We start from the raw sequence: 13,391 nt of genomic DNA on the forward strand, positions 1-13,391 counted from the left end.
TTTCTACAAAGTGGCCGAGCCCAGCCCCATGTGACTGGAGGGAATCAGCAATGACCCTGACGGGGACCCACACAAGCCGGGATCCCAGCCAGGATTCTGCATTGGAGCCCTCCGAGGTGCTGGGGGTGATCAGTGTGGGACCTTGGGACTTGGGGACTTGACCTGTGGGCATCTTCCCCTGTGCAGACAGGACTAGAGAAAGCTGACTGCAGGGAAAGAGCAAAGCCAGAGGGCAGAGGAGGTGGGGGCATGCAGTCTACGGGCTCCCAGCAGCCCTGGCTTTGGGGCAGCGTTCCAGTGGTCTCCCTGCATCCCCTTCCTGGAAGCACCCACCCCCTCCTTCCTGCCCCCTTCTGGCCCACAGGGGCTGGAGTACACCTGTTCTCGGCTTCCCAGGAGCCTGCACAGTGCTGGTAGTCTCCTTCAGTTGCCTTCCAAGATTTCCAACTCCAAAAATATGTCCCCAGTGCTACCCAGCAAAATGTGTGTCATTGTGTCCCCATTTCACCATTGAGGCCAAGAGACTGGCCTCAGTTTCCTAAATCATAATGGTCAAGGCCAGGACTTGACTTGAGGCCAGCCCTTCACCTTACACAGGCTCAGAGCCCCCGACCGCCCCCAGTCCCCAGGAAACCTTTGGTAGCGGGCAGTGGAGGGGGCACAGCTGAGGGTCTGTCCTGAGCCCAGACTGCCTGCCTCGCAGGGGATGCCTCTGCATTCAGCTCCTGATGCTGCTGTAACAACTGGCCACATGCTTTTCAAAAAAATTTTTTTAATGTTTTTTATTTATTTTTGAGAGACAGAGACAGTGCGAGCAGGGGAGGGTCAGAGAGAGAGGGAGACACAGAATCCGAAGCAGACTCCAGGCTCTGAGCTGTCAGCACAGAGCCTGACGCGAGGCTTAAACCCACAAACCGTGAGATCATGACCTGAGCCGAAGCCGGATGCTTAACCAACTGACCCATGCAGGCGCCCCTGGCCACATGCATAGTGGCTGCAAACAACAATTTATTTTGCTCCTAGTCTGGAGGCTGGACTGGGCCAAAGTCAGGGTGCTGTCAGGGCCAGACTCCCTCCAGAGGCTCCGTGGGCCTCTCCTGGCTTCTGGTGGCTGTCCAGATTCCTTGGCTTGAGGGTGCACCACTCCAATCTCTATCTCTGTGGTTATGTAGCCTCTTCTACATGTATGTGTGAAATCTCTCTGCCTCCTTCCTTCTTCTTTTTTTTAAAGTTTATTTATTTTGAAAGAGACAGAGACAGCATGAGCAGGGCAGGGGAAGAAAGAGAGGGAGAGACAGAATCCCAAGCAGGCTCTGCACTGTCAGCTCAGAGCCCGACGTGGGGCTCAAACTCACAAAACTGTGATATCATGACCTGAGCTGATACTTAACCGACTGAGCCACCCCAGCACCCCTCTCTGCCTCCCTCTTTAAGGTCACATGCCATTGCTTGCATTCAGGGCTTGCCAGATACTCCAGGAGAGTCTCATCTTCATTTCAAGCTAATTAACTTTGTCACATCTGCCAACACTCTTTTTCCTTATAAGATAATATTCAAAGGCTCAGGAGCTAGGAACTGGGTAGTGCTGGGTGCATGTCCACCTCCTGCCCCTGCCAGACCAGTGGAGGGTGTCCAGAAGGGTGTCGGAGCCCAGCTGGCATGAGGAGAGGGTGCAGGGTGGGTGGCGGCCATCGGCATCCACCTGGCCCTCCCAGAGGCGCCTCTTGCACACGCACCTGCCTCCCGCTGGCAGAGGGCTGCGTTGACACGGAGGCGCCCCTCCCGCAGACGACACGGTCAGGCTGTCTTGGGCAATGTTTGCAGGACATCCTTTGGGCCAAAACAAACATCAACTGGTTTGTTTCTCCCAGAACGAGGTGTTGAAGGTAGACCAGAGCTTTGGCAGCCCCGGGGGTGTGGGTCAGTTACCAACGTCAGGGCTACAGAAGGACCATGAAGTCCACCAGGCGCCACACCAGGGCTCGGGCAGTGAGCTGCCTGCTCCTGCCTGGGCCCCCATGGCTCTGACTTCAGCAAACACCTGAAGTGGCCTGACTGGGGCCACTGTGCACTGTGCCCTCCATCCCGAGGTCCCAGAGCTCCTGTATTCTCTTCCCATCCCCTTTTTGCCAGATCAGCATCTGATCATGTTTGCTTTGCTGGCCTTGTCTGCCTCCAAGTCCAGAAACAGAGGTTTCTGACCCCTGCCTGATAGGCTGGTTAAGTAAATGAAGCAACTTGGAGTGGATCATGACACCAAGTCCACCACTTAGAGGGTGGCCACTCTGGGCAGGGGAGCCCAGCCCTGCCCCTACACCTGTGACGGCTGGAGCCCCGCAGCCTGGGTTACCATGCATTACGGGAGCTCACCAGGTCTCCATGCCCACCTTTTGCTTTCTCTCTGATAACTCACTGCAGTGTGGTCCCTTGTGGGCCACTCACATTTGGGGGCTGCCGAGGCCAGCTGAGCACAGTGTGACGGTTTGGGCTTCGGGTGGGACTGTGAGGCTGCTCAGGCCTGAACCACCTCCGTGGACTGTGCACACGCAAGCCTGGAAACAGTGCCCTCCGTATCCTTCCTTATTCCTCATGAGCTCCTCTTCCACAGAAGAACGGGTGGGTTCCAGACAGGTTCCTGGATCCCAGGACCCCTGTGCTGCAGCCACGTCTCAGAGACCCCACCCCCACCCCAGGGCATGGCCACCCTGTCTCCTCGCAGGGAGGTCCTCCCGGGCTGGGACCACCACACCAGACGACAGATGATCCCCCACTCTCCTGTCCTGAGTCGTCACCATGAGGACAGGCAGACATGGCCAGGGCTCTGAGGGGGCTGAGAGGTGGTCATCCCAGTGGGGCCTCGGAACGGCTTGACCAGGGGCAGGCCGGGGGCAAGGCCAGAGCAGGAGGGCTGCTGGCCTCACCCGTGGGGAGCGATCCTGCCCAGGGGTCATACCACGAATCTCTGCCGTCATACCACCTCGGGCCGCTTCCTCTTCCTCACAGCTTGGTCATCTGGGGCCCTGCGGCTCCAGGCAGTGTTCCTGCCTCCTGGGGCCTTCTCTTGGGTCAATATTGATCTGGCTTGTTCGAGTACTTCCTTCTGCCTCTTCCCTGAGCGGGCCTCCTCCCCGCAGAGCCCTGCTGCAGGGAGCGGGGCAGGTTCAGCAGCGGGCCACAGGGTTTTTGCTGTGTGGGCCTGAGGCATGAGCCAAAGTGACGGAGAAGCGGGCCTGCATGGCTGAAGCAAAGACTGAAATTCAGTTTCTAGGTAGCTGTCCTCCCCGGGCCTGCAGTCCCCAGCCCCGTGAGGTTCCCCAGGACCTGCTGCTCTGAGAACCTGTGCCGACCGCAACAGTTGTGGTGGAGCCATGCCCTGGATACCCAGGCCCCGTTTTCCTGTTTTAACCCCAGGCCAGCATGGGGCCTTAGCAATCAGGGAAGCATCCGCCGTAGGGGCAGCGGGTGGAGGCTCCCTGAATGGAACGGTATGGGGCGAGGGCGTGGATGGTGTCACACTCATGAGTCAGAAGAAACGTAGCCCAGAGAATGTCAGCCACCTACTTGAGGTTCTGGGACATCATGGCCCAAAGAGGGGAGGAGGCAACCAGAGTCTCCACAGCGTGGGAGAGGCCAGAAAGGAGCAGGCATAGGGCCTGCCCACAGTATGGCCACGGCTCTGCTGGCCTCCTTCCTATCTGCTCCCCTGGATGAGGTGTCCCCTGCCTGTCCCCCACATACCTGTCCCCAGCTCCAAACCAGGACTAGGGGTCCTTGCTGGCTCTCCCTCCCTAACCCCTGAGGCTGCTGCCGGGCCACATCCATATGGCCAGGGTCCTGCCTCAATCCACAGCTACCTCTATGCCAGCCGCTCACCTGGGAAAGGAAATCACACAAACATGGCAGGCCGTGGAGGGCCCTGCCACACCTGCCTGGCTGGAGCACATCTCTCTGGGGGTGACTGAAGCTGAAGTCCCAGCTCAGACCTCCCTGATCTTGGCATCCAGATACACACTTACACCAGTGAGGTGACCTGAATGTGCACTGCACCCTCTGGGCCTGCCCCCCTGTGGGTGATGGGGGTGGTCGAAGGCACCTGCGAGGCCCAGTGAGACTAGGGGACTTGTGGCAGCCTGGGTCAGCCTGAGGTAGCATTTGGCTCTAGTAAGCGGTGACAGAGCTGTGTCACTTTGCTCATAAAGCAGACCTTAGAATGTGTTTATAGGCTTGGGGAGAGCAGCCAGGCCTCCTCGTGGTTCCCAAGCGCCCCCTTCTGGTGGCTTTTGGGAACTGCACAGCTGGCCAGGGAGGGGACAGGGGCCCTGACGTCTCTGGTGCCTGTTCCTTTGCGTGGCTTGTCCAGCAACCTCATGGGGCTGACAATCCCATGGGAAGAAGGCTGGAGTCACATCTTCATAGACAGCTGGGACTTAGCTGAGAACCCATTCATTGTAACTCAAAGACTGGCATCAAATTTATTATTATATTTTGTTAAATATTTTAGATCTTTTCAGGACACACGGTCTACAAGGGCATGGTAGGTTGTCTTCCCAGTTTTGAGTGTACAGTTATGTGACAGGAGGAGAGGTGACATAATCAGGTGGTATGCACGTAGGGAGGGACCTGGGGGGGCTGCCCCTGCACCTGCGTCATGAGCCTTGCTTCTCTGGACTTCCACCAGGTAAACCTGGGACTTACATCTCCCAGTCAAGTGACAGCATAGGAGGAGGGCTGTTGGGGACAGCAAGGATTACAGTCACATGTGCATTCGACATATTTTAAAGGGACAATACACAATGGGCAGTGGGGGAGGTGTTCAGCTCACTGCTTGGCCGCCTGTCCTGCAAGCGACTGGTGGGGTGGGGCGGGGTGGGTTGTCAATCTCCATGGTGCTGATTGGAGAAGGGTCTCTCTCCTGCCGGAGGTAGGGGTGATGGGCAGTGGGTGCTGGAATGGGGGGTGGCCCGGGCAGAACAGCTCCAGCCTCCAGGGGTTCCCAGCCACTCCTCTGTGAGAGCTGAGGCTTGACCTGCCGGGGCACCAACATTGGGCACAGACCAGGGGAAGAATACAAGGTCCCCCCAGGGCCACAGGAAGGTCTGCTGACAGCCTCCCTGCACAGCGCAATGCTGGTGGGTCCTCTAGGCCACCACCAAAAACCTTCCTTGGTGGGTCCCACAATGTTTGCTTCTCATAAGGCCGTTCACAGCTTGCAAAGCGCCTTGGGGGGCAGCTGGAGGACCCAGAGGGAAGAACTGGGCACTTCTCACGATGGACAGCTCCGGCTGTCACCTGGTTCTTCCAATTTGGGCCAGGCAGGTGGGGCTGGGACCCTCCTCCAGCAAAAGGTGGCCACGACGGCCTGTGCTATGTTGGCACCTGACTGGGGGTCAGAGGTGAGCGTCGTCTGGATTCAGAAAGACCTTCCCTGGGCTCCCCTCAGACTAAAGATTTGTGAAGTAAATTCTTCACAGCAGCACAAATAGTCTTTGAAGTTCTAACAAAAAACAATCTGCAGGGTAGTTCTCAACACCCAGGGGAAGGTGCCCTGTGACTGTGACACTTGGTGCTGCAGAGGCCCCTGCCTCTGGGAGGGCGAGCTGTTTGGCCAGCTCAGGAGAGGACACCCCACCCCCCGATTCCTCATTTGTTGCTGGAGATGGAAGTACAGAGCCCTCTCTTCATTCAGCCTTGGAGAGGCAAGAAAGCCATTCTCACGGGACTAGGTGCAGGGGCCCGTGGGGCCGGACCTGGGAGCCCACAGAGCAAGTCTGGCTCCACCTCCGTTCCTGTGACCCTCAGACCCACAGAGTCCTCGTCAGAAATTGGGAACCATGCCACCACCCAGCATGGTGGGCGAGGGCAATCAGGGCTGGCCCTGTGGATGTTGGGCTACATGGATTCTGAGTCTGAAGGGAAGAAGGCCCTGGAGGATCCGAAGGGTAGCCTGGGGCAGGCGTGGTGTTGGAGTCTGGGGAGCCCTGGAGCCTGAGTTTTGTTCTTCCTAACTAGGGAGGAAGAAACACCTCCTGGCCCAAGCTGGAGGAGGGGAGTTCCCAGCCTGGGCCTCCAACCCTCTGCTCGCCAGCCAGGCATGCCCCTCCACCCTGCGCCAACGGTCAGAGCCCAGGGCCTCGGGGGCTTCGCCTGGGGGCTGCCCTCAGTAACAGTTGTCTGCAAAGAAGGGTGCACAGGCAGACGGCGGGCAGTCCCCCTCGTCGTGTGGCCCCACCAGCTCCCCATACTCGCTGTTGTAGAACACCTGGCCTCCCCGCGCCCCGTGGTCCAGCTGCCGCCGCCGCCCTTGGGTGTTAGGGTGCGCCCTGGTCACATCCACGTTCTGGCCTGGTCCTTTACAGCTGCTGAGACAGGGAGGGTGACCATCAGTAAGACAAGAGGACAAGAAGGACAGGACCCTGGTAGGGGGTCTGGTTGGAATCACCAAAGACACAACCGGAACATCAAGCGAGCCCAGAGCACACAGCAAAGCACGCTGATGTGAGTGATGGCGAACGCTGGAGCTTTCTCTGTGCCAAGCCTGGGCATGGGGTGACAGGGAACGCCCATGCCACGCCCCGAGACCCGGTTCTCTCCCAGACCCGCCCATCTCTGTGAACGCACCGATGCTGGCCCCCGGGCAACACCCTTTCCTGAACACCTCCCATCCAATCCACCCAGACGCCCTGTGTGTTGTAACTGCAGATGCGTCCATGCCCCTCTTGGCATGCTCTGCCCGGCTCCAGAGCCAGCGGTCACCTCAGATGCTCTGCACTAACCTGGCACATCTCTCCTCTCCCAATCCCGCCTCCCTAGGGCCCCCTCTTCAAAGATCCTTTCAGCCGGAGACTGTCCTTCTCCCGACAGACCCTCCAATGGCTTTTTGTCACTCTCAGGATGAATGCCAAGCTCCTCTCCGTGAGTGTGCCAGCCCTGACTCCTGCCTCCTCTCTGACGGCCTGATGATGCTCCCAACTTAGCTCTCACTTTCTTCAAGAGTTTTGAAAAACGTGGCTTCATCGTTTCTGGTTTTAAGTTTGCTTTGTGTGGTGCTAAGCCTGATGCCAGCCTGACTTTTTCTTTCCTTCATGAATGACTCAGCCTGGGGCACCTGGGTGGCTTGATCAGTTGAGTGGCCGACTTCAGCTCAGGTCATGATTTCAAGGTTCGTGAGTCTGAGCCCCACATTGAGCTCGCTGCTGTCAGCACAGAGCCCACTTTAGATCCTCTGTCCTCCTCTCCCTGCCCCTCCTCACTTGCATTCTCCCAAAAATAAATAAATATTTAAAAAAAATAAATGACTGTGTCTTTTTGCCTGAATTTCCAGAATGTTTACCTTGAAAGTCTAACAGTTCAACTGAACGATGCGTCCAAGCCTAGTCTTCTGTGGCAGTTTTCCCAGGCCCTCTCCTGATACGTAGATTCGGTTCTTCTTTTATCTAAGAGGTTTATCTTAAATTCCAAGTTTAAAACGCTAGGTCTGTTTTACTATCGGGATAGGCTTCCTCGGAGATTCCAGTCTCACCTACGTTGGATCTTTTCTACTCAACTACCATGCTTACCGATTTTCTTATCCTTTTTACTTCTTTATTTTGGTTTTATTTTCTTTTGTCTTTTCCTACCCATCTTCGTTGTCTTTCTCTGCAAGGAGAAAGTGATCATATCTACTGATCCTTGGACACTCCCTCTCCAGTCTTCATTTTTGAGGCGATTTCTCTGTTATTTCAATTTCTTTCCTGAACGTAGTCAACCACCATTTAATACCTTCACACTGCCCATTTCCAACTGAGTGTTTGAGTTTCTGGTTCCTGGTGTGGATCCTTTGTTTAATTAGTATTTAATACACTGGAGTGTGTGTCAGCTTTTCCCTGCTTCTTTTTTTTTGAGTATTTATATCTACATTCTAATTGCTTTATTCTTATAATAACTCTGTACGGATAGTGCTTATTTTTTTTCTGTTCATGATTGTTCACGCTGGGGTTTCCTGGACTAGAGGTATCTATGGAAGGGGCTTGGGACATGGGTGGCTTCTGAGGTTTCTTCATTTAGGAGTGTTGCACTAGACCCGTGTCTGTGGTGTCACTTTGAATTCCTTCAAGTGCATCCTCTATAAAGGCTCCATTCATGTCGCGTATTGTATTGCCACCCGTGGCCCCTTTGTGGCTGCTGCCACACAGCCATGTCGACCTACCACAAGCCCAGTGCTTCCACATCTTCCTCTTGCCTACACATTGGATGAAATGCCACACTGCAGGGGGTGGATCCGGCAGCCTGAGCTGCCCCTCCAAGGGCCGGGTGAGTGACCTGGAGGCGAGGACCCCATGGGGGTTCCCAGGAGACAAGAAAGGACTGGGCAGATAAGCTTGCTCCTTCTTCTCCCCGCACAGAGCCCTTCAAGGTCCATTCTATCCTTGCAGTAGTTTTGGAGAATGTTCCACGTGCCAAGTGAATGCACCCACCAGGTGACCGGCTGAACCTCTTGGTGGCAGGTCACGCCATGCTTCCTAGGGAGCCCGTGCAAAGAATAGTGCTTTCTGTTGCTGCTATTGTGAGGTGTGGCTTCTGTAATAAATGGTTTCCTTGGGTGTGTTTCTGTCTTCTGGATTCTTGCTTCTGGAGGACTCATCTTCTGCAACTTTCTTCCTCCTTCACCACGGAGCACTCCCTTTCAGAAGCAGTTCTTCCCCAAAATGGCTGCTCCTGGTGCCTCAGACTTGCCCTGGGGCCTGGCCCTCCTCCACTAGACCTCTGCCTCCCCTGTTATCTCCCCAGTTTGTTTGTCCCAAGGACCTTATCATGGGACAGTCCCTATCTCACTCTCCTTCCGCCAGGACTCAGGTATGGCTCTGCTGGCCGTAGTGCTGAGTTCCCTACTAGCAAATAAACTGGAGTCTTTCTCTTTTGGTTACGTCACAGGAATGGGCTCTGAGTGGCCTTATTCCGTGTGTTGTTTTTATGGAGATATGTGGAGATTAGAATTTAAGGAGCAATCACCCTCTGGCTCACCCTCTTACCGAATTATCTTTTTTTTTGATAGAAGATATCATATGTTCTCACTCATAGGTCTAACAGGAGAAACCTAACAGGGGACCATGGGAAGGGGAAAGGGGGGGAAAAGAGTTGGGGAGAGGGAGTGAGGCAAATCATGAGAGACTTTTGAATGCTGAGCACAAACAGGGCTGAGGAGGGAGGGGGAAGGAGAAGGGGGTGATGGTCATGGAGAGGGACGCTTGTGGGGAAGAGCATTGGGTATTATATGGAAACCAACTTGGTAATAAACTATTAATAAAAAAAGAAAAGACTGTTTGGTAGAGAAACATTAGTCAAAAGCTATTTCCAACAATGCAATTAGCATTAATTTTCTGAAACGAGGTTACTAATAGAGATCACCTGATGGAATCAAGAAAAACAAAAGAAGAGGCATGGTATTGATGCAGTACTCATGGCTGGGTACGGGGTCCCACAACCACCAGTGCCCACAGCCCTGCAAACACACCCTTTGCAGGCTGCTGGGAAAATATCCAACAGCTGGTTAGGTTGCAGACATCATAAACACAGCTACCAGAAAGGTGAACAATAGCATCAACTATTCTAACGTGATAAAAATAAATACAGCGACAACCTCATCTCGTGATTAAGAAACAGCAGAGGCAGAAGCCAAGGTTTGTTCTGGAAAACTGGGTCAGATGACCCAGGAGGGGACTCCTGAGACAGACACTGATGTCAAAGGTAGAAGTGAATGGTGTGAAGAAAGTGGAAAAAAGCAATGTTTTACAGTATTGTCGTTTCTGTCATCTGTTCATTCATTCATTCATTTATTCATTCATTCATTCGTTCATTTCAACATGGGGCTTGAACTCATGACCCCAAGATCAAGAGTCACACGCTCCACCGACTGAGCCAGCTAGGCACCCCCTAACTCCTGTCGTTTAAACAGCTCTGTGCAGGGTGCTGGGTGGCTCAGTTGGTTAAGCATCTGACTCTTGGTTTTGGCTCAGATCATAAGTTTCATAAATTAGAACCTGCATCAAGCTCTGGGCTGGCATAGTGGAGCCTGCTCGGGATTCTCTCTCCCCCCCACCACACCGCCCTGCCCCTTCCCTAGTCATACTGCGTCTCTCAAAATAAATAAACGAACTTAACCCCAGCAATGTTCAAGTCAACTAGTAGAGTGAATAGGTAGACATTTAAGTATTTCATCTATACTCTTAAAAGATTAAACATTCAGGTTATTTTAGGGGGTGGGGCGCTATCATCTTAGACAAAGGGAGGTCATCTATCTAGGTCACCTTCTGTGCAGGCATACAAGGATTTCTCTGTAACCATATTCTTATCAAAATAGGACACCGGCCAGCTCCAGGTCACATGATCTGTCTGTCTCCTGCTGCCACTGAGCCTAGATGCTGGGGTCTGGGGATGGTGGGGGCGCCCCCTGGCGGCAGGTGCGTATGAACAGTGGGCATGCAGCTCCTACTCGGTTCACAAAGAGCATCTGTCATGTGGAAGGAAGGTGTGCTGGGCCAGGATAGTGGGGTGGGAGGGGGGGCGGGGGAGGGGACTTCTTTGGGACATCTGGTGGTCAAAGTTCCAGAGCAGTTTGCTTTGAACACACAAAAAGGCAATAGGGAGCCCTGAAAGGTTTCAGGTAAGACAGTGAAGGACACACACAGGCCCAGCTTCCCCTTCCTGGCCCCTTTCAGGGAAAGAGGCTCTGGAAGCCCTACCTAAGCCCCCTTTCTTGTCTGTACCTGCTCTCCAGCTGCTCGAACTCCTCAGAGGCCAGCACCATCCCGCTATCCGTCTGGTTGTCCTGTGTGCAGAGAACAAGCGAAGGCTGGAGGCCCCCTTGCAGCCCGTCTGCAGGCGGCCGCCCCCCAAGTCAGGACAGCATGGCACAGACCTGCACTGCTGCAGACCTAACACCTGTGCTGTGAAAAGTGAGCAGAAAACAGGTGTCCTTTCCTCACTGGAGCATGCGGGGGACAGTGCGCCCCTGCCATGGAGGGAGAAACTGAGGCCTGGGCCAGGGGCGCTGTGCTTAGCCAGCACCCCAGAGTCAGCAAAGCTGGGATACCCCACGCTGGGCCGCGCAAGCGCTCAGGGTGCAGGGAGAGCAGGAACACAAGGAAAAGTGGGGAGAACACTGAAAGAATTTGGTAGCTCATAGTGTATAAAAATGGTCCTCATGAGACACATTCCAGAATTAGCAGGGCTCGGCACCCTTACATCGTGCGTGACTTTCGTTTTGAATTGCGTGGAGGGGAACAGCACTCTTGTCAGAGCTGGGGGCCCCCACATCTTCATCTGGCTCCTGGCAACGTGAGCACTCACTGACCAGGCCCATCCAGAGCGAAGCTGGATGGAATGGTTCTTGGCTGTGTGTCTTGGAAATAGGCTAAGTGGGTGAGTCTGTGCTTTTACAAAGTGGACACGTGGGCTCCAGCCTCAGTGGCATGACGGGTCCACTCTGCTCGACTGAATCTGAGGACACAGCTATGTCTTGTGCCCCATCCCCCGACCTCCTCCTCTGGGGACACCATCCCCTTCCCTCTGGCCACATGGCTTGGGGGCCATCCAAGGGAAGCCCCAACTCAGGCTAATCCAACAATAACCATCTGAGATGAGAAGCTGTCTTTCCACTGGGTTTGTATGCTGTGAGAGCGGAGACCCTGTGTGAGTGAGGAGGACACAGGGCGACAATGCTGAGAGATGGTGGCATCTCAGGGGTATACAGACCCCAACATGCCCGGGGTGCAATAGAGGACTTGACATTTCAAGGGACAGTCAGTGCCCTTTCCTGAGCAACTTTCACTGCTGGACTCGGGAGTTCCTGACACCTCCTCCCAGCAGACCGAGCCCAGCCACCCTGATCTGGGATGCCCGGGTCCACCGGCCCCACTTACCACGGAGGCCTTGTAGGTCATCGGGGTCATGGGAAATTCTTCAAACGTTTTCATCCTGGAGGAATCCTGGGTCTGAGCCCCTCTGGCCAGGCATCCGGGAAAGGACACACAATTGTAGTATCTGTGGGGAGAAACGGGGAGTGCTGAAGAAACATGTCTCAGACAGCTCTCTCCACCTGTCGGCCCCATCTCTTTCTAAGAGACCCCAGGCCTGGGATGAGAGTATGGGGCCTGGGTGGAGTGCTGGGCTGGGCCCCCTTCAGGCACCCCTGCAGCCATCCACCATGCCCACCCCCCAATGCTGAGCTGTGTCTCCTCTCCTGTGTGTGCAAGAGAGAAACCCTCCTGAGGCCTCTGCTGGGAAGGGCATGGGATGTGAGTGCAGAGCAGCCAGCCCAGGGGGCAGGGGGTGGCATGGAGCTGGTGAGAGATGTAGGGAGACCTCCACCCCAGAACGGGCCTCCCTGTGCAAGGCAGGCAGTAGGGTGAGGCAGGCTGCCACCTGGCCTGTGTGTGTGGGTGTGTGTGTGCATGTGTGCATGTTCGTGCACGCATGGGGGTGCCTGGTGGAAGGGGCCTGATGCACACCAGCTGGCTGTTCCTGTCCCCAGGCCTGACCCTGCCCTATGCTGGGGCACAGGGGGTGGCGGGTCTCAGAGAAACATAAACAGCCTTCCTGGAGTGAAAACAGCCATCGGCAAGAGACCTCTGATCCGGAACTCTGGGAACTTAGACTACCATCTGAATGCCCAATACGGGTCAGTGATAGGATTCCTGCTTCCAGGATCCCAAGTTTCAAACTAAGAGGAGGTGCCTAAAGGGGCTATGAGTGCCAGAAGCAGACAAGGCTGGAGAGTAGAGAGGACTGTGGGGGTGCAGAGAAATCAAAGTCAAAGTCTATATGGCCTTGGAGGGGCCCCAAGGCTAACCAGGCCCTCCAGGGAGCCACTGTCCTCAGGACTGTCTTTTAAAATCACCGTGCTCCTGGGGAGCCTGGGTGGCTCAGTCGGTTAAGCATCAGGCTCTTCATTTTGGCTCAAGTCATGATCTCACAGGTCGTGGGATAGAGACCCACGTCAGCTTCCAGGCTGATGGTGCAGAGCCTGCTTGGGATTCTGTCTCCCTCTCTCTGCCCCTCCTCTGCTCAGTCTCTTTCTCTCTCAAAGTAAATAAGTAAACAAAAAATTTTTTGAATAAAATCACTGTGTTCTTTGAGTTGGTCTCTCAACTCCTTGTACTCTGCTTTTTCTTGATGACTAACAAGAATAAAATATACCGCGTTGGAACTGCTTTCTCCCTGCCTGGGAGATTCCTGGCCCTGGGGCAGGGTGGCTGACCTGGCGGCCAGGCTGTGCCGGTGCAGGCTCGGCGGGCTGTCCTCGGTTTCGGCCTCAGCAACGTGCAGGGCCGTGGTGGATGTCTGCAAGAAGCTGCCCTCATCCAAGCTCTGAGAGCCGCAGGGGGCCATGCAGTCCTCTTCCTCCTGGTGCGAAT

The 13,391-nt window shown here is 55.0% G+C and overlaps 1 protein-coding gene across 3 annotated transcripts in view; it reads right to left on the minus strand.

Moving 5' to 3' along the window:
* Nucleotides 1-4,442: 4,442 nt before the first annotated feature.
* Nucleotides 4,443-13,391, minus strand: part of FLT4 (fms related tyrosine kinase 4) — a 41,796-nt gene continuing 32,847 nt past the window's right edge. For 2 of the 3 annotated variants that reach the window (XM_029941952.1, XM_029941950.1), the window contains exons 27-30: nucleotides 13,235-13,380; nucleotides 11,898-12,018; nucleotides 10,743-10,804; nucleotides 4,443-6,359 (exon numbers count right to left, since the gene is read on the minus strand). In XM_029941952.1, the coding sequence (XP_029797812.1) occupies nucleotides 6,158-6,359; nucleotides 10,743-10,804; nucleotides 11,898-12,018; nucleotides 13,235-13,380 (531 nt within the window). In that variant the 3' untranslated portion in view covers nucleotides 4,443-6,157. The remainder of the gene's footprint in view (nucleotides 6,360-10,742; nucleotides 10,805-11,897; nucleotides 12,019-13,234; nucleotides 13,381-13,391) is intronic. The other variant, XM_029941951.1, reaches the window with a different exon arrangement.

This window comes from Suricata suricatta, chromosome 6 (genome assembly GCF_006229205.1).
Source record: "Suricata suricatta isolate VVHF042 chromosome 6, meerkat_22Aug2017_6uvM2_HiC, whole genome shotgun sequence".
NCBI classification, from domain to species: domain Eukaryota; kingdom Metazoa; phylum Chordata; class Mammalia; order Carnivora; family Herpestidae; genus Suricata; species Suricata suricatta.